Source organism: Lepus europaeus, chromosome 18 (assembly GCF_033115175.1).
Source record: "Lepus europaeus isolate LE1 chromosome 18, mLepTim1.pri, whole genome shotgun sequence".
Classification (NCBI taxonomy): Eukaryota; Metazoa; Chordata; class Mammalia; order Lagomorpha; family Leporidae; genus Lepus; species Lepus europaeus.
This window is the reverse complement of record NC_084844.1, coordinates 20368084-20388905: the sequence shown is the minus strand read 5'-3', so window position 1 is coordinate 20388905 and position 20822 is coordinate 20368084. Positions and strand designations below refer to the sequence as shown.

Here is a 20822-nt window from a genome sequence, read left to right as displayed (position 1 = left end):
TGGAGGATGGCCCAAGTCCTTGGGCCCCTGTACCCACATGGGAGACCTGGAAGAAGCTCCTGGCTCCTGGCTTCAGAAGATCAGCGCAGCCTGGGCCATTTCGGCCAACTGGGGAGTGAACCAGTGGATGGAAGACCTCTCTCTCTCTCTGCCTCTCCTTCTGTTAATTCTGACTTTCAAGTAAAATAAATAAATCTTTAAAAAAAAAAAAAAAAAAGAACGGCTTAGTGGACAAACATCAGAAAAAGCACAAGATACTCTAAGTTTTAAAAATGACTACAGGCTGGCGCCACGACTCAATAGGCTAATTCTCCACCTTGCGGCGTCAGCATACCGGGTTCTAGTCCCGGTCGGGGCGCCGGATTCTGTCCCGGTTGCCCCTCTTCCGGGCCAGCTCTCTGTTGTGGCCCGGGAGTGCAGTGGAGGATGGCCCAAGTGCTTGGGCCCTGCACCCCATGGGAGACCAGGAGAAGCACCTGGCTCCTGCTTTCGGATCAGCGCGGTGCGCTGGCCGCAGCACACTGGCCGTGGTGGCCATTGGAGGGTGAACCAACAGAAAAAGGAAGACCTTTCTCTCTCTCTTTCTCACTGTCCACTCTGCCTGTCAAAAAAAAAAAAAAAAAAAAAGACTACAAACTAGTTTTTAGCGCTGTTTACCTAATTTTTAAAAAGTGTACTGCTGACATCAAGAATCCAATAGTCTGGATCAATGGCAGGCAGAAGTAAATCAGAGGGGAGAGAACAGAACAGGTTGTGCTCTTCTCTTTTCTAATTTTAACTCTGATCGACGTGTGAGGTTCACACCCTCTCTCCCATCCTCAGTGAGAAAAACCGGTCGCTGACGCGCAGACAGCTGGCAGCAGCTGGAAGGGGATTCTGCAGAGCCCCAGCCCAGGTGGGGCTCAGCTCGGGCTTTCCGCCCCCACGCTCCCAGAAGCGGCAACTCCGCTGGGAAAGGCCTGCAGCCCGAGCACAACTGGCACAGCCGAGCCGCCGCACCCCGTGGCCCACCGTCCCTCTTCCGAGTGCCTACAGCTGAAAGCACGGGTGGAAGTCTCTGGCTGCTACGAGGGCTTGTTCTCTCTGCCCCTGGCAAGACTTACATCACAATTGGCGCGACCCCCGTTGCCACATCTTTGCTCCCGCAGGGTCTGTAAGAAAGGTAAAGCCCGTCTGTGTGGGAGCCCCGCCCCTCCCCCCTCTTCAAAAGGCACTGTAGGCCCCTCCCCCTCCTCTTCAAAGGCCAGTGCAGGCCCCTCCCCCTCTGCGAAGGGCTGCTCAGGCCCCTCCCCCTCTGCGAAGGGCGGCTCAGGCCCCTCCGTACCAAGTGCTTGAACTCTGCAGACAGGCTGCCATTGTTGGACTCTTCCATGTTCATGACTTTGGTGTTTGTGCCCAGGATGTTAAACTTCCGGGATCTGAATCACAGGAGAAAAGCCAACCACATAGGTGACCGAGTGGCCAGAGGACAAAGTTAGGTCGAACAGAACGGGAGGACACCTGCAGGCCGCACTCACCCTCGGAGAGCCGCCACGTCCCCGGAGTCTCTGGAAGAACACACGGCAGTTAACCAGGCGGGACTGGCTTCCTCCCAAGGCCTGCTCTGACCCCGTTATTCACTGACGGGAGAACTCCTGTGCCTGCGAGTTTCTTTAAACTATTCAGCTGGATCATTTCACGTGTGGAACACAAAATCCTGGGGCCAGCGTTGTGGCACAGCAGGTTAAGCCACCGCTGGGGACGCTGGATCACATACCAGCACTGCTCCCCTCTGATCCAGCTCCCTGCTAAGATGCCCCGAGTGCCTGGGCTGCTGTCACCCACGTGGGAGGCCAGGACAGAGTTCCAGGCTCCTGCAGCCACGGGGGAGTAAACCAGTGGATGGAAGATCTCTGTGTCTCACCCTCTGCATAACTCTGCCTTTCAAACAGATCTTTAAAAAGAAATAAAATGAAACTGGAAATACTTTTTGAAAAGTATTCCATTATCTGGTAAAGGATGGAACAAATTTTAAAAATCCACTCTTTCTATATATTCTCAACTGTGCACAATAAAATTGCGTAAATTACATTTATACAACTAAAAATACGAAACAAAGAAAAGGCAGGGGTTGGTGGTCAAAATGGCAGTCTTCAGTCTGCGCTGCCAGCTTTGGGGTTTTGTTCAGGCACATGACTGACGACACACTGGGAGGCTTTCGCAAACTTCTATTCATAAAACAAAGACCCCTGAATGCAGATAAAGTCTCCAAAGTTCTCATTTCTCTGTCCTTTATCTGAAAAAAGACCGAGATTGGGGTACTTACTTGTCGATGCACACTTTAATTTTAAGCTGATAATTCAACTCAGGAAATTTGACCAGCAATCTGTTAAAACATCCAATCAAAAAAAGTCCATTAGGCGCCCCCATAAGGTCTGGCTGAAGAAATGCAAACTTCACAAGCCTTCATATCTAAGTGGTAAATAAATCACAATCCCAATTCCTCCTCCACCCACGGCCGTCTTTGATCTTAGACTGAGCAACACCCGTGCAGGCTGAGAAAAAGAAGGCCACAAAAGGGTAATAAAAGCCACTTAATGACAAATGTTACAGGAATGCAGGCTCTGCAGCTGGTGTTCTTTCTAGAAACCTGAAACCCAACACCGTATCAAGTTTCTGGGGAGAGACATTTCACTGCGGAAGGGCAAAAAGCAAGCACACCTATTCTGATTCCAGTGTGAAAGCACCACCTCTCCCTGTGGGCCACAACCCATCTGCCTGGGTCCTCAGCTTTTACATTACTAAGCCTTCGTCTCTCCTGGAAAATCATCAGAGAAGACAGGACTGGCATTTGGCACAGCCCTTCAGTTGCTGCTCGGGACACCTGTATCCCACCAAGTAGTTGGGTCCTGGCTTTGACCTGGCCCAGCTCCAGCTACTGCGGGCATTTGGGGAGCGAACCAGTAGATGAAACTATCTTCCTCTCCTTCTCCACATTTCAAATAAATAAATAAAAATTGGGGAATAATAGTAATAAAAAAGAACAGAAAATAACTGACATCAACGTGCACCTTTGGGAGGGCAGAGGAGAAGCTGTGTCCCAAGACTCTAGGCCTGGAAGCACTGGAATACTCCCAGGAGGCCTCAAAAAAGATCACTGCTCTTTCACCTCTGCCATCAGAATCAAAGAGCAAGTGGATTACGCCAACAAATTTCCAGTCCCACAGCACTGCTGCCTGCGACGCCTGGAAAGAAGCAGCCAACTGCCCACCAACTGTGTTCTCGCCCTCAGCGTCCCTCGGCAGAACGTGCACGGGCCCACCTGACTTTCGTGGTGAACTGGACTCCAGTCTTGATGACCAGCGGCCGGTCGGGGTGCATGGGCATACAGGGCTGCCGCTCCGCCACAAAGGCGCTGCGAGGACAGAGAAGGCCACCCGTCACCGGCGGGCCAGGGACCCACGCTCCACCCGCCCACCTTCCACTTCAGGACACGAGCTTTGTTTGCTTCAGTTTGGTTTTCTCGGTCAGACGGGGAAAGGGACAAGGATGCTAAGTTACCTTTTCATCAGGTTTCTGAACAGCTCTACAATCCTCTCCTCCAGCATGGGCCGGTGCTGCACAATGGGGTCCCCTTTGTAGGACACTTTTTGTTGCAGTTCCTCCAGTTTCTTGATTTGTTGGCGGGTCTGAAGCTGAGATTCTGCTAATGAGGTTATCCTGCCAACAGCGTAAGAAAACTACCAGTTACTGGAGTATACAGAGGAGAGTAGATGGGGAAGGAACAGCACAGATACAAACACCACCACTACGAACTTCCCTAAAATAAGAAAGGGGAGTATTTTTTATTGTAGTAAAATATATATAGCATAAACTTATCATTTTAACTATTTTAAGTGTTCAGTTCAGTGGCACAGAATAAAGAAAAGGATGGGTTTAATTCCACTTTTTAAAAAATATATATTTTATTTATTTATTTGAGAGGTAGAGCTACAGACAAGAGAGAGAGAGAGACAGAAAGAAAGGTTTTCTATGCCCAAATGGCCACAACAGCCAGAGCTGGGCTGACCTGAAGCCAGGAGCCGGAGATCCTTCTGGGTCTCCCACGTGGATGCAAGGGCCCAAGCACTTGGGCCATCTTCTACTGCTTTCCCAGACTACAGCAGAGAGCTGGGTTGGAAGAGGAGCAGCCAGAATACAAATCGGTGCCCATATGCTGCAGGTGGAAGCTTAGCCTACCATGCCACAGCGCTGGCCCCTTAATTCCACTTTTTAAAAAAGATTTATTTATTTATTTGAAAAGCAGATTGACAGAGAGGGACAGACACAGAGAAAGAACACTCTTCCATCTGCTGATTCACTCCCAAAATGGTTGTAATAGCCAGGTTTGGGGCAGGCCAAAGCCAGGGGCCAAGAATTCCACCCTGGTCTCTCACATGTGTGGCAGGGTCCAAGCACTTGGGCCATCATCTTCTGCCTTCCTAGGTGCACTGGCAGGAAGCCGGACAGGAAGCAATGCAGCTGGGACTCAAACTCACTCCAGTACAGTACGGCAGGTTCACACACAGCAGCTTAACCCCCTGCTCTACAACACTGACCCTTCTGCTTTTTTTCAATAGTCTCTTTCTAAAATTTCAAATTTCACAGAGGGGGCTGAGCAGAGAAGGAGTGCTGTCAAAGCTCACACCATCACGAGGCATCACAGGAAAGTCACAAGCATTACAGCCCAGATAGTCGGGTGATGAAATGTGGAACTCGGCATGCACTTGCCTCATCTTAACTTGTCCATGTACCATTATGGCAAGAATGGAAAGAGTGGGGCCAGTGCTATGGCGTAGTGGGCTAGGCCTCCGCTTGTGGAACCAGCCTCCCATATGGGCGCCAATTTGTGTCCTGGTTGGTCCTCTTCCAATCCAGCTCTCTGCTAATGGCCTGGGATGCTTGGGCCCCTGCGCCCATGTGGGAGACCCAGGAGAGGCTCCTGACTCCAAGCTTCAGTTGGGCCTAGCTCTGGTCATTGCAACCATTTGGGGAGTGAACCAGCAGAAGACCTCTTTCTGTCTTTCCCTCTGTCTGTAACTCTTCTCTCTCAAATAAATAAATAAAATTAAAATAATTTTTAGGAGCCAGCACTGTGGTGCAACAGGTTAACACCCTAGCCTGAAGCGCTGGCATCCCATGTGGGTGCCGGTTCTAGTCCTGGCTGCTCCTTTTCCAATCCAGCTTTCTGCTGTGGCCTTGGAAAGCAGTAGAAGATGGCCCAAGTCCTTGGGCTCTTGCACCCGCGTGGGAGACCCGGAGGAGGAGGCTCCTGGCTTTGGATCAGCGCAGCTCCGGCTATTGGGGCCAATTGGGGAGTGAACCAGCAGATGAAGACCTCTCTCTCTGCCTCTGCTCTCTCTGTGTAACTCTGACTTTCAAATAAATAAATAAATCTCTAAAAAAATACTTTTAAAAAAATATAACAAGCATATGGAAAAAATGAGTAGACAGGAAGACAAAGAACCAAGAACAGACATCAGTGTCTCTGATGATTTACCACTAGTTTAATAAAGACTACAAGACCTCAAAGAGAGAAGGATGAGGGGGAAGGATAACTGCACCGATTTTCTTTTTATTTTAATTAATTAATTTAGTTATTTTCACTTTCTTTGAAAGGCAGAGAGACAGAGCGAGAGAGATAGATGGAGAGAGATCTTTCATCCTCTGGGACACTCCTCAAACGCCTGCAACAGCCAGGGCTGGAGGAGGCAGAAGTCAGGAGCCTGGAACTCAGTCTGGGTGGCAGGGAGCCACCGACCCTCCCCAGGCACACGTTAGCAGGAAGACGGCTGGGAAGCAGAGTGGCTGGGACTCGAGCCAAGCACTGCAACACGGGACGCAGGTGTCCGAGGGTGGTTAACCCCGTGCCACACACCAGCCCCCACTGCACGGGCTTCTGAGCTCTTGGGCTCTCCCCGGGCACTTCCTTTCTGCCACTGCCACAACTCAAGCTTCTTGGTTCCCGGATCAGGAAGCATTTACAACTGCTTTCAGCAAAACAACAACACTCGGGGGGCTGGTGAGGATATGAGGTAGGCGTTCTCCTGGAGAGTCATCTCAAATTTCCAGTTTCATGTTCTCTGTATCAGTTCCCTCTCGTGTCGAGATTCTTTTCATCTAAGCTTGCAAAAAATGCTTAGAAGTAAAGGTAACAGGAGAACATACACAGAATATAGCATAAAACTAGCGTACAGACCCCTGTCCATGTCTGAAACTATCCATGACAGACGGCAACGTGATGGTCACTGAAGTGGCAACTACTGGTACCTCTTGAATGACTGGATTTTAAAGGATTTTTCCTCTCCTTATTAATTTTCTGTAAGTGAACTATTTTCCCTACAAAGAGCAAGTGTTTTTTTAGACTACTAAAGTAACTAAATTTAAAAACTTGGTCTATTGGTCAGCGCCGCAGCTCAATAGGCTAATCCTCCACCTGCAGCGCCGGCACACCGGGTTCTAGTCCCGGTTGGGGCGCCGGATTCTGTCCCAGTAGCCCCTCTTCCAGTCCAGCTCTCTGCTGTGGCCCGGGAGTGCAGTGGAGGATGGCCCAAGTCCTTGGGCCCTGCACCCGCCTGGGAGACCAGGAGAAGCACCTGGCTCCTGGCTTTGGATCAGCGCGGTGCGCCGGCCACAGTGGCCATTAGCCTAGCAGCTGGGATGTCCACGTGCCACATCAGAGTGCCTGGGTCTGGGTCTCAGCTCGGGCTCCCAATTCCAGTTTTCTGCCAGTGTACACCCTGAGAGGCAGTGGGGAGGTCCAACTAATGGGATGCCTGCCGCCTCCGGGGAGACCTGGACTGAGCTCCTGGCTCCTGGCGCCAGCCCACTCCAGTCCCCGCTGCTGCCAGCCTCCGGGGAGTACACAGCAGTTGGGAGCTCGCTCGCTTGCTTGCAGTTTTCGGACCATTTTTAATTTGTCCAAACACAGTAAAAGCTTTCACTACTGGACAAAACTAGCGTATGCAAAAGGCCCAGCTCAGAGGTGAGAGCAACTCTGTGGGCCTGCAGTTAGGACCATCATTGAACAGAGCTTTCTAGAAGGAAAGGGGAAGCGTCCCTGTCGTCTCTTACCAGTTTTCTAGACGGTCTAGGCAGATGTTGGGAGGGCCTCCGATGCAGGCGATCTGCTGCCGCCTCTTCCAGTCAGCCAGCTCTTCGTCCGTGAGGGTTTTCTGCACGTATTCCATTGCAGACAAAAGCCCTGCCAGCTCGCTCACAATGCTCTGGTTGAAAACCAAAACAAAGTCAGAACACATTTCCTCATTCATCTCTAACCACATTCTTTGGTCAGTTCCAGAGAAGGAACTTATTAGAAGCCAGCGAGTTCTGCTGTGAGGTGGCGAAAGGCTGCGTGTGCACGAGACAGCAGGGGAGGCTGTCGGAGGCCCTTACTCTCCGCATCTGGTCCAGCGCGGTGAGCATCTGTTCCAGCTGCTGCATCTTCTGCCTCGTCACAGACTGGTTGTTTCCATTCAGGTCCTGCATGTCTGCAGACGGAGGTAAAACTCCTTGACCATGGCCTGAGAGCAGGCTCTACCCTTCAATAACCAGGTCCTGTAAGCACCAGGAGCCCCAGCACCACATGCCCTACCGTCAATTCTGAACACAGACTCAAGACAAACCCTTGAACTCGATGCACAACCCCATTTTCTACAGGCCACTTTGCCGTTTCTGCCAGTCACTTGCCTCCTTGGCTCTTGAGGGTTTTATAGTTGAAATCAAAGTCGTCCTGCAGATTCTCTACCACTTTCATTTTCTGCTCTAGATCCTGTTTAAAAAAAAAAAAAAAAGCAAAATACAGAAGTAAAAAAAGAGATTTCATTACAGAGAAGGAAAAGAGTTTCACAGAACTAACCCGAAACCAGACCTCCAAAAGGGCATGCACAGGCCCCCACGCACATCCCTGAGAAGGCTTCTCGCCCAGGACTCGCTCACCTGCACTCTCTTGCGGACATCCTGCAGGTGCTGCTCCAGCATCTGCTGCTTCTCCGTCACCACAGCAGCCGTGGGGTGGTTGGCCTGGCCTCCTTGCTGCCCAAAAGGAGTAACATACATGTGAAGACATGACATACAGAATGAAAAGTGCCCTCGTCCAGTCGCCATCCCACTCCACCTCCTCCTTCTGTTTGGCTCGAGACGCCACTGCCATTGTGATAGGAAAGGAAACAGAGGTCATCCAGGTGTCCCACACAGGTGACAGAGACCTAAGGACCTGGACCATCTTCTCCTGCCTTCCCAGGTGCATCAGCAGGAAACTGAATCAGAAGCAGCACAGCCGAGACTCAAACCACACTCTGATATGGGATGGCAGCATCCCAAGTGTGGCCTCACCTGCTGTGCCACAAGGCCAGCCCCTGTGTGGCTAGCTTTTTACAGACATGTCATAGTATAAACCCACTCCATGTACTGAACCAGGAAACTCCATGTTGAACTACGGCATGATCCCTGCCTTCATTGAAAGTTCACACAGGTAGGTAAATCAAAAATTCACAATTAAAAAATTTTAAAAGTTTTATTTATTTATTTGGGGGGCAGAGTTACACACACACACACACATGCAGAGAGAGAGAGCACACGAATCCTTCATCTGCTGCTATTGGATGTCCCCAAAAAGAGAGCCCAACATGCCAGCTTCAGAGGCGGCCATTCTCTCCCTTCCTGGGGGTCCTCTGAGAAGTCTTGGGAAGGTGACCCCCACCCAGACTTATTCTCACCTCAGTGGGAGTGACTCATCTGATTGCTAAGAATAAGACAAAGACTCCGTGTGCACAGAGATCTTCAAAAAGTTAGCATGTAAGCTGGTGCCTCCCTCCTCTCAGGCTGGTGGTCCTGGGACACGCCTGGGATGGGAGTGAGGCTTGGTTTCTAAAAGCACTTCTTCTTCTTTTTTAAAGATTTATTTATTTATTTGAAAGGTAGAGTTGAAGAGAGGGAGAAGGAGACAGGGAGAGAGAGAGAGAGGTCTTCCATCTACTGGTTTACTCCCCAATTGGCCACAATGGCCAGAGCTGGGCTGATCAAAAGCCAGGAGCCAGGAGCCTCTTCCAGGTCTCCCACATGGGCGCAGGAGCCCAAGCACTTGGGCCATCTTTTGCTGCTTTTCCAGCTGCATCAGCAGGAGCTGGATTGGAAGTAGAGCAGCCGGGACCTGAACCAGCGCCCATATGGGATGCCAACACTGCAGGCAGTGGCTTTACCAGCTATGCCACAGCACCGGCCCCTAGAAGCAGTTCTAGAGGCCTCCCTCTCCATGTTCAATGTTAGTCTATGGTCTCTGACGTGCCATGTGGAGCGGCTGTTAGCAGACCCAATCTTTCCACCCCAAGATCCAACTCAGGGGACAGGCACCAGAGGGCCCTGTGGTTACCAGCTCAAGCCATGCTTTCCTGGCAACCTAACATGCTTTCTGACTAAGAGTACAGCTGGTATTTTAACCTATATTCAACTCCCATGTCGATTTCCCCATTGGTACTGTACTTGAAGGGAGCAAACAGATGTGATCAGTCACTGTCCACAGAAACCAGCCTCCAACACCTTTTGGGCAACTTCATTGGCTCCTCCCTGCTTCCAGGTGCAAACATCTGGGCCCAGCACCCAAGACACTTCACACAGTCTCAGAACAATGTAATCTTCCCCTCTCTGGGCTTCAGCTGCCCCTTGCTACCCACGCTGCTCTCAACACAGCGTGTTTTCACACCGTACCTCCCCCGACACACACCATCGCTCGGCCTGGCGGGTGCTGCTGTCCAAGCACACCTGAATCCCTTCACCATCAAGTGCAGAAGTGTTCACTCCCCTGCGAAGTCTTCAACTTCCTTAGACAAAATGACTCACATCCTCCTCTGTGCTTTTCTTGCTTTGAGTGTTTGTGACTCTATAATCCCAGCTAGCTGAGAGCCCTGAGGAGCAGGGGCTACATCTACCCTCCTATTGCTTGTTGTTTACCCATACCAGGTATTTAAAAATATGCCAGATGATGAAAACAGAGGAAACACAGTGAGGCCTGGGCTGGGGCCGCGAGTATCTTCCTTACAGCTCTATGTCAGGGGCTGCAACCTTTTCATCTGGGAGGTAAACACTTTTACCTTGCTGGGTCACACAGACACCACCACAAATACCCAGTCACATTACAGCATCAGGAAAGCAGCCATGGACAATGCACGGATGAATGTGGATGGGTTCCAAAATATCTCAATTAGATTTGAGCTATGGTCACTGTTTTCAGACCCTCGATTAGAGCAGTAAAAATATCCCTGAGGGACTGGCATCATGATAGCAGATAAAGCAGCTGTCGGCAAAGCCAGCATCCCATATGGGCACCTGTTCATGTTCTGCCTGGTCACTTCCAATCCACTTCCCTGCTAATGGCCTAGGAAAAGCAGCAGAAGATGGCCCAAGTGTTTGGGCCCCCAGCCCAGTACTGGCTGTTGTGGCCATCTAGGGAGTAAACCAGAGGATGGAAGATCTCTCTATGCCTCTCTCTCTATTACTGTGACTTTCAAAATAAATAAATAAATCTTTAAAAAAAAAAATGTATCTTGAGGGGCTGGCACTGTGGCGCAGCGGGTTAATGCCCTGGCCTGAAGCACCAGCATCCCATATGGGTGCCGGTTCTAGTCCCGGCTGCTCCACTTCCAATCCAGCTCTCTGCTATGGCCTGGGAAAGCAGTAGAAGGTGGCCCAAGTCCTTGGGCCCCTGCACCCACATGGGAGACCTGGAAGAAGACCTGGCTCCTGGCACTGGGGAGTGAACCATCAGATGGAGGACCTCTCTCTCTCTCTCTGCCTCTCCTCTCTTTGTGTAACTCTGACTTTCAAATAAATAAACAAATCTTTAAAAAAATATATCTTGAGATATATCTGCTCTCCCTTGGTAAAGTTAGAGCCACAATTCAAATCGATTTCAACCGATTTTTTTTTTTTTTTAGATTTATTTATTTGAACTATGGAGTGACAGAGATTTTCCATCCATTGGTTCATTTCCCAATGAGGAAAAAGCCAGGTGCCAGGAACTCCATCTGGGTCTCCCATATGGATGGCAAGGGCCCAAAAACTGGGGCTGTCTTCCACTGCTTTCCCAGACGCATGAACAGAGAGCTGGATCTGAAATGGAGCCACTGGGACCTGAACCGATATTCATACAGGATGCCAGCAACATAGGTAGCAGCTTAACCCGCTGCGCCATGACACTGGCCCCTCAACCAAGTATTCTTTTTTTCTAGCAGGTTTTTTTTTTAAAGATTTTATTTATTTTAAAGGTAGAATCAGAAAGAGAGGGAGAGACAAAGAGAAAGGTCTTCCATCCGCTGGTTCAATCCCTAAATGGCTGCGATAGCCAGAGCTGGGCCAATCCGAAGCCAGGAGCCAGGAGCTTCTTCTGGGTCTCCCACACGGGTGCAGGGGCCCAAGCACTTGGGTCACCTTCTACTGGTTTCCAAGGGCAATAGCAGGGAGCTGGATTGGAAGAGGAGCAGCCAGGACATGAACTAGCACCTATATGGGATGCCAGCACTGCAGGCAGAGGCTTAGCCTGCTATGTCACAGTGCCGGCCCCTCAACCAAATATTCTTGTCTTGGAGAATAAGACGAAAACATGAAGTTTCCACAACAGAAAACCTAGTGACAGGGCAGGCGTTTGGTCTAGTGGCTAAGTTGCTGCTTGGAATGCCCACATTTCATATTGGAGTGCTTGGGTTCAAGTCCTGGCACTACTTCTAGGTTCAATTTCCTACTAATGTGCACCCTGGGAAGCAGCAGGTGATGGCTCAAGTACTTGGGTCCATCCACCCACGTGAAAAACTTGGATTGCGTTTCAGGCTCCTAGATTCAGCCTGTCCCAGCCCCAGCTGCTGCAGACACTTGGAGAATGAACAGCCGATGGAAGCTTTCTCTCCATCTCTGCTTTTCAAATAGAATAAAAATTAAATTAAAAATGTATTATGGGGCCAGCACTGTAGCATAGCAGGTAAAGTTTCCGCCTGCAGTGCCGGGATCCCATATGGGCACCGGCTACTCCACTTCCTATCCAGCTTTTTGCTGTGGCCTGGGAAAGCAGTGAAAGATGGTCCAAGTCCTTGGGCTCCTGCATCTGTGTGGGAGACCCGGAAGAAGCTCCTGGCTTCTGGCTTTGGATTAGTGCCGCTTCAGTCATTGCAGCCAACTGGGGAGTGAACCAGCAGATGGAAGAACTCTCTCTCTCTCTCTCCCTCCGTCCTTCCCTCCTTCCCTCTGCTTCTCTGTAGCTCTGTCTTTCAAAGAAATAAATAAATCTTTTTTTTTTAAGTATTATGCTAAAAAAAAAAACAAAAAACAAAAAAACAAAACAGAACACCCTAATAGGCCTTGCACAGGCAAGGGCATCTTAGCCAATCTCCTGGTCTCCCGAGCACGGAATAGTAAGGGTTACCAGTGTTATCTATGCCCTCACCCACATCTACATGGCAGTTTTTAAAATCCCTCACCCCACTTCTCACAGCAGTGGTGAGGGAGCTGATGTTGAGGAGTTGTGGAGGACAATGAGTAGTGACTGCAAAGCATGTGTCAGATTCTAGCCTAAGCATATCATGAATTTGCATGTGTGAAATGAGATTGGTACTATAATCATTCCCACTGGAGGAACAGGGAGAGAGAGGGAAGAGGCTGCTATGGTTACACAGCAAGTGGCAGAGCGGTGAGTTCAAACCCCACCATTGGACCCTTGTGGGAAACTGTTCTTCCAGGCCCAGCTGCCATGCATGAGGGATCACAAGCATCCCCCTTCACCAGCTTCTCTTCACCCCCAGGCCTGATGCTGCACTCTCCACACTTCTACAACCTTCTTTCTCCCTGATGCACCTGTAATGAGCCTTTGCATCAGCTCAAACACAAGCTCCTTTCTCTGCGATGCCTTCCTTGGCTGTTTAGGTTAGACTCTGATTTCTTCCTTCTGTGTTCCTGCTATGTTATCATCCTTAAAAAGATTGTTCAGGTCTGTCACTGTGGTACAACATGTTAAACTGTTGCTTCAAACATCAGCTTCCCAAATCAGGTTCAAGCCCCAGCTACTCCACTTCTGATCCAGCTCCCTACTAATGTGCTTAGGAAAGCAGAAGATGGTGGCTCAAGTACTTGGGCCTATGCCACCCACATGGGAAATCCAGCTGGTTTCCTGGCTCTTGGTTTCAGCCCAGCCCAGCCCTGGCTGTGTGGCTATTTAGGGGGTAAACCCACCAGCAGATGGAAGATTCTCTTCCCCTCTCTCTCTGCCATTCAGCTTTTCAAATAAATAAATAAATACACCTTTAAAAAATAAAAATATTGCTCACATTATTCACAAGGTAGAAGCAACCCAAGTATCTATCAATAGGTGAATGGATAAATAAGCTGCAATATACACAAATCACAGAATATTATTCAGCCTGTACAAAGAAGGAAAACCTGGAGTGGGTATTTAGCTTGGTGGTTCAGTCACCCATGTTCCCTAGTTGCATGCCTGGGTAAGTTTCCCTGCTCTGACTTCCAACTCCAGCTTCCTACCAATGCAGACCCTGGGAGGCAGTAGTGATGGTTCAAGTAGTTGTGTGCCTGCCACCCATGTGGGAGACCTGAAATGCGTTCTCAGCTCCCAGCTTTGGCCTTGGTCCAGCTATCATGGACATATGGGAAGTGAACCAGAGACAGGAGCTCTACGTCTCAAATAAAAATTTAAGTAATAATAATAAAGGAAAGAAAATTTGACACATGTTAAAACATGAACAAAGATTGAAAATATTACATTAAGTGAAATAAGCCAGTAACAAAACGATAACTAATGCATGAGAGTACTTCAGAGAGTTCAAGGACCTCTATCTCTCTTTGTAACTCTTTCAAGTAAATAAAATAAATTTAAAAAGAAAAAGAAAAGAAAGGAACTGGCGTGTGGTGCAGCGGGTTAAAGCCCCATCCTGCAGCACCAGCATCCCAGTCTGGGCTGCTCCACTTCCAATCCAGCTCCCTGCTAATGTGCCTAGGAAAGCAGTCGAAGATGGCCCAAGTGCTTGGGCCCCTGCACCCGCATGGGAGACCTAGGAAAAGCTCCTGGCTCCTGGCTTTGGATTGGCTCAGTTCAGGTCGTTGCAGCCATTTGGGGTGTGAACCAGCAGATGGAAGACCTCCTTGTTTTTATGTCTCTCTGTAACTCTTCAAATAAATAAAATAAATCTTTAAAAAGTTCAAGGAATAAATAGGATTAAAATAAATTTTGAAATTGTGCATAGTTTTTTCATAATACACATTTTCCATGAACCCCACACACGATTCCACTTTTGTAAAGTACCCACAGTAGCCAAATTTTCATAGGTTGGAAGTAGAGCAGTGGTTGCCAGAGGCGGGGAAGGGAGGGGAAATGGGGAGCTGCTGTTCAAAGGGCAGAGAGTAAAATTTTGCAAGATGAAGAGTTGTACAACAATGTAAATGCACTTAATACCATTGATTTGTATACTTTGAATGGTTAAATTAAGAGATGATAAATTCTGTTATGTGTGTTTTATACCATAATCTTAAAAGGGGGGGGGGGGGGAGTCTCTAATTATAAGACATTAAAGAAAACCCCTCAGATAAAATTTTAAAAATCTCCTATAACCAATTAATGATTTGATACATATTCTTCTAAATTTTTTCTCATATATACCAATAACGTATGCATATTATACATTATCAGTTTTGCATTTATGTATCCAATCATCTCTTCCATTACATCTTCTAACTGTTACTGCTACTGCTGTACACAACTACTGATTCATAAAATAAGGGGCCTTTCTGGATTCTTGCTACTGTAGTGCCAATGGTTTTGTTCTCTTGGGTCTTCTAGGAAGACCTGGCTTTGGTAAACAACGGTAATTTTGTCTCCTGCTTTCCCACAGTGGTACCCCCATCTCTCTTTCAGTCTCTTAGCGTTGGCTTAATCCTTCAGAGAAATAGCAGTGGTGGCAGGCATCCTTATTTTTTTTACTTCTTAAGGAGAAAACTTCATTCAGCCTTTCACCATTTTGCCTTACGCTCTGTTTGGTTTCTGATGAATATTCTTTATTGTGTTAAGAAAGTTGTATCAAGGCCCATGTTGTGGTACAGTGGGTTACGTGGGCACTTACAACACTGTTGGAGTCCCTGCTACTCTGCTTCCAATCGAGGTTCCTGCTAACATGTCTGGGAAGGCAATGGATGTTGACCCAAGTGGTTGGGCCCTGCCACCCCTGTGGGAGACCAGCACGGAGTTCCTGGCTCCCGCCTTTGCTCTGGACCAGACCTGGCTGTTGAAGAGTAAACCAGTGGATGTAAGATCTGTCTCTCGCCGGCACCGCGGCTCAACAGGCTAATCCTCCGCCTTGCAGTGCCGGCACACCAGGTTCTAGTCCCGGTTGGGGCACCGGATTCTGTCCCAGTTGCTCCTCTTCCAGGCCAGCTCTCTGCTGTGGCCAGGGAGTGCAGTGGAGGATGGCCCAAGTGCTTGGGCCCTGCACCCCATGGGAGAGCAGGATAAGCACCTGGCTCCTGCCATCAGATCAGCGCCGTGCGCCGGCCGCAGCACTCCAGCAGCGGTGGCCATTGGAGGGTGAACCAACGGCAAAGGAAGACCTTTCTCTTTGTCTCTCTGTCTCTCACTGTCCACTCTGCCTGTCAAAAAAAAAAAAAAATCTGTCTCTCCCTCTGTTTCTCTAAAGCTATGCCTTTTACATAAATAAATCTTTTAAAGTTCCTTATTTTTTAAAATCTGGAATTGATACTGGATTTTGTAATCCAACAAAAATATTACTGTTTTTCTTAGCTTACTAATTTATTATATTAATAGAATTTATAATGTTGAACCATCCTTGCATTCCTAGAATATAAATCATGCTTTGTAGAATATGCAGGATGTAAAAATACTAACCATTTCCTTTATTTATATTGTGGTTTTTAGGCTTTGACAAGATGATTGTTCTAGCCCCATAAAAAAAGCTGGAACCATCTCTTGTTTTTCTATACTTTGAAAGAATCTGAATGACACTGGACAAATACATATCATGAATGTCTTCCAGAACAGAAGCTTTAAACCTGTGAGCTGACTGGCTCTTTCGGGAGGATGGGGGTGGTATGTGTGTGTGTGCACACACGCAAATCTTCCCATGTATTTGTATGGTTAGTGATCTGTTTTTCCCCCCTTATTTTCTGACAGATTTAATACCTTACGCTTTGTCACATTACACAGCTGTTTGAGCTTCCACTTCTCTCAGACCAGTGCTTTGTCTTCTCCGTCTTACCTGGGCTGCAGTGGCTGCTGTCTGGAGGAGCCGGGACTCTTCCCACAGGCACCGTGCCACGATTCGGGCAATCTCCATTGGCTTCTCAAGATACCTGCTCTGTAAGGAGGACAGGAAGAACATGAAGAGCAGCAGCAGACCAGGGAGCTGGGCGGAACCTCCTCGTCAACTGAGGACTGCGTGCCATTTACTACAAGGCCCGAGAGCCTGGCTGAAATCAGTGGGGGAGGAAAGGAAGGAAAGAAACAGGCAGGCAGGCAGGATGAACTGTGTGTGTCTGCGAGAGAAGGCACGCTGGTCTGAGTCCTGGCACAGAGGATTTTGTCAAGGAATCCAATCCTGGGCAAACTCAACATTTAAAGCAAGAGTCAGCTGTCCGAGCCGAGGCCCTGGGGCTACTACCCTGCTGGCACGACAGGATTCACGTCACAACCACCGCCGCACGACTGCAACTGCTAGGACAGAAGTGACTCGAGGCAGGGGTATCTGGGGACAGGGTCTCATCACTTAGCCAAATGAGAAAAAGAAGCACTGCCAGGAAAGAGAGCTAATTCTATCCTCCGCAGGCCCGGTGTCTCCTCCTCCCGTTTCTCACCGTACCTGAAGGAACTGCTTGATTCTTCGCAGATTGTGCTGATAGAGAACATTGGACTCTTGCAGGAAGCGGCTATACTGCTGGTCAATCTCACCCAGGAGGTTATGGAACACCAACGTAGCATGCGATTCTTTGCTGGCCGCGTATGCCCTAGGAGAGAACAATGAAGAACGACTCTGAATGTATCATACATACGCGCGCACACACACACACACATGCACACAAACGGAAATCAGCATCAAGGAGGAAAAGGAGCCAGTGTTTGGTCCAGCAGTTAAGACACCTACACCCCTCAATACAGTGTCTGGGTTCAATTCCTGGCTCTGGCTCCTAACTTTTTAAAGATTTATTTATTTGAAAGTCAAAGTTGCAGAGAAGGAGAGGCAGAGAGAGAGGGAGAGTCTTCCATCTGCTGGTTCACTCCCCACGTGGCCAAAAACAGCCAAGGCTGGGCTAGACCAAAGCCAGGAGTCAGGAGTTCTTCCAGGTCTCCCACATGGGTGCAGGGGCCCAAGGACTTCGGCCATCTTCCACTGCTTTCCCAGGCCATAGCAGAGAGCTGGATTGGAAGTGGAGCAGCTGGGTCTCAAATGGGCACCAGTACGGGATGCCAGCCCTGCAGGCAGTGGCCTTATCTGCTATGCCAGTGTTGGCCCTGAAAATCTGCTTCTACCAAGGTAAGCATGACAATCAAGACACCACTAAGGACATCTGCATCCCACATGGGAGCGCCAGCTACTCTGCTTCCAACTTAGCTTTCTGATAACCCACACCCTGGAAGGCAGCAGATGGCTCGTACGTGGGTCCCTGCCACCACATGGGAGACCCAGACGGAGGTCTGGGTTCTTGGCTTTGGCCTGGCCTAGCCCAGGCTGTTACAGGCATTTGGAGAGTGAATTAGCAAATGGAAGATCTATCTCCTCTCTCTCACTCTGTTTCTCTCCCTTACACACACACCCACACATACCCACGCTTTTTCAAATACAGTGAAAAATGGTTTTAAAATTCTCTACCCCTTCTCCAGAGAGAATCAGAAGACACAAAGGACCCCCCCCCCCCCGCCCCGTAAATGAAATCCAATCAAGCTTCAAGACGTCTACCTCCAAGCAGGCTGTTTCAATCCCAAAGACTCTTGCCCCTAGGCCCTTCTAACACAGAAATGCTTTAAAAGACTAAAGGTACCTCTTACCTCCTGATCTGTATCCCGCATTACCTGTCCTCCAAAGTTTTACAACAAAATAGTTAGCACAGCATGAAGCCAAAACAGATCAGGTGCCTGGACTCAAACCCAAACCTAACAGTCAGAAGCTTCTCAAGGAGGACTTACCAGTCTTGACTTTCAATCCACGGGGCCAGGAACTGCCGGAGCTCCATGGGGAAGCTGTCGCTGTACAGCTGGTGGAGCTGCTCCAGGTACCGCGTGTCGAGCTGCTGGAGCTGATTCCATTGGGCCATCCTGCGGAGTCAGGGATGCCACCTGGAACACAATGTGCATGGTTACCACGTGCCCAACAGGAAGGACAATCTAGAAGTAACCCATCAGCACAGGCGTCAGGGCTGTGATAACGGATAAAGACACTTCGGGAGGGATCCTGCACATTTCTCCAGGTTCAGAACAACAGACACATTCACAGTCTCTACCTCTGGAATACCAGAGGTATTAATACTGCTTCTTTTACCCTGGCCTGATGCCAAGTTCCAGACTCCACTTCACATCAGAGGCCTGTGAAGGTGAAAAGTTACTTAAGTTCCAGGTTTCTACTTCCTCATCTATAAAATAGAGATAATAATGCCTACTTCTCGGGGTTACTGAGAAAACATTTCTAAAGCACCCAGCTAAATGCATGGCACACAACAGATGCTTAATGTCACTTCTTTACTCTCCACCCCATAGCCCTTTTAGGCGATTGGGGAGCTATACACATTTTTTTTTTTTTTTTTTTTTGACAGAGTGGATAGTGAGAGAGAGAGACAGAGAGAAAGGTTTTCCTTTTTGCCGCTGGTTCACCCTCCAATGGCCGCTGCAGCCGGCGCATCTTGCTGATCCGAAGCCAGGAGCCAGGAGTTTCTCCTGGTCTCCCATGCGGGTGCAGGGCCCAAGCACTTGAGCCACCCTCCACTGCCTTCCCGGGCCACAGCAGAGAGCTGGCCTGGAAGAGGGGCAACCGGGATAGAATCCGGCGCCCCGAATGGGACTAGAACCCGGTGTGCCGGCGCTGCAAGGTGGAGGATTAGCCTAGTGAGCCGCGGTGCCGGCCGAGCTATACACATTAAACTTGTACTGAGAGCAAAATGAGGAATGTAGAGGACAGAGAGCTAACTCCAAGACTACAGGTTTACAAGGGTGAGGATGTGTTTTGGATTCCCCCATTTAAAGAAGAATAATTTTATTTTTTGATGAGAAAGAAAGGAAGCTAAATATCAGACATACAAATTGTCCCCAGGTTCATGACTATCCAAGTGAAATGCCCAGCTAATCAACTCTAGTCCTCTTTCTGAACAGTTTGGATAATGGAAACATCAATACCCACCAGGTACTCTTATGAAGTTCTAAAAACCACTGTAAGACAAAGGTCTATACAGATCAAGGTATACTGAGCTGGTTCTCTGGGATGCTGAGAACACTTAAGGAAAGAGCAAATACCTAGAACTATTTAACTAGAGTTCTTCATTTGTTTATCAGGGAAGACATGAAGAAGCACCTAATTACAGACTGGCCTTTTCATAAAAACAATCTGCAGGGCCAGCATTGTAGCACAGCAGGTTAAGCCTCCACCAGTGATGCTGGCATCCCATATGGGCGCTGGTTCAAGTTCTGGCTGCTTCACTTTTGATCCAGCTCTTGGCTCATATACCTGGGAAAGCAGTAGAAGATGGCCCAAGTTCTTGGGGCCCTGCACCCATGTGGGAGACCTGGAAGAAGCTCCTGGCTCCTGGTTTTGCCCTGGCCTAGCCCCAGGCTATTGCAGCCATTTGGGGAGTGGACCAGCAGATGTTAGATCTCTGTCTCTCCCTCTCTCTAACTCTGCCTTTCAAATAAATAAATCTTTAAAAAAAAAAAAAAATTAGCAGGGCCGGCGCTGTGGTGCAGCGGGTTAACGCCCTGGCCTGAAGTGCCGGCATCCTACATGGGCGCCAGTTCTAGTCCCGGCTGCTCCTCTTCCTATCCAGCTCTCTGCTGTGGCCTGGGATAGCACAAGATGGCCCAAGTGCTTAGGCCCCTGCACCCACGTGGGAGACCGGGAAGAAGCTCCTGGCCCCTGGCTTTGGATCGGCTCAGCTCCAGCTGTTGCAGCCAACTGGGGAGTGAACCAGTGGATGGAAGACCTCTCTCTCTCTCTCTCTTTCTGCCTCTCCTCTCTCTGTGTAACTCTGACTTTCAAATAAATAAATAAATCTTTTAAAAAATAGCAAACTAGTGATAAAAATCAACAGATCTTATGTTCTCAAAGCAGAAACCTGACTGCTGAACCGTTCTGAGCCGGAACTGAGGACTGTGTGAAGTTCTCCCTCCTTCAGGGAGGGTCAGGCACCGACCATCGCCCTTGCTGCCGATAAGATAGCATCAACAGGTGGAATGCTCCAGTACATGCTCTGGGAAGCACAGGGAGCACCTCCCTGGCAGTCTGTACAGTGAGCAACTAGTCTAAGGCAGCAGTGTCTGACAGATATAAAATACAAGGGCTGACATGGCACAATAAATCGGTTACGCTTACAACACTGGCATCCTACGTCAGAGTGCCGGTTTGAGTCCTGGTTGTTCTGCTTCCACTCCATCACCCTGGTAACGCACCGGGGAAAGCAGCAGAGACTCAGATGGAGTTCCAGGCTCCGGGTTTTGGTCAGGTCTAGCCCTGGCCATTGTAGCCATTTGAGGAGTAAACCAGCAGGTGGAAGATCGGACTCTACTTCTCTTCCTCTGTCACTTTGCCTTTCAAATAAATTTTTTA

The 20822-nt window shown here is 49.0% G+C and overlaps 1 protein-coding gene across 4 annotated transcripts in view; it reads right to left on the bottom strand.

Moving 5' to 3' along the window:
- STAT3 (signal transducer and activator of transcription 3) overlaps positions 1-20822 on the bottom strand; it is a 66369-nt gene that overhangs the window by 11533 nt on the left and 34014 nt on the right. For all 4 annotated transcript variants that reach the window (XM_062216019.1, XM_062216021.1, XM_062216020.1 and 1 more), the window contains exons 2-14: positions 18200-18349; positions 16878-17022; positions 16278-16376; positions 7957-8052; positions 7708-7789; positions 7414-7508; positions 7093-7244; positions 3541-3699; positions 3302-3394; positions 2306-2365; positions 1518-1547; positions 1325-1418; positions 1104-1151 (exon numbers count right to left, since the gene is read on the bottom strand). In XM_062216019.1, coding sequence (XP_062072003.1) covers positions 1104-1151; positions 1325-1418; positions 1518-1547; positions 2306-2365; positions 3302-3394; positions 3541-3699; positions 7093-7244; positions 7414-7508; positions 7708-7789; positions 7957-8052; positions 16278-16376; positions 16878-17022; positions 18200-18327 — 1281 coding nt within the window. In that variant the 5' untranslated portion in view covers positions 18328-18349. The remainder of the gene's footprint in view (positions 1-1103; positions 1152-1324; positions 1419-1517; positions 1548-2305; positions 2366-3301; positions 3395-3540; positions 3700-7092; positions 7245-7413; positions 7509-7707; positions 7790-7956; positions 8053-16277; positions 16377-16877; positions 17023-18199; positions 18350-20822) is intronic.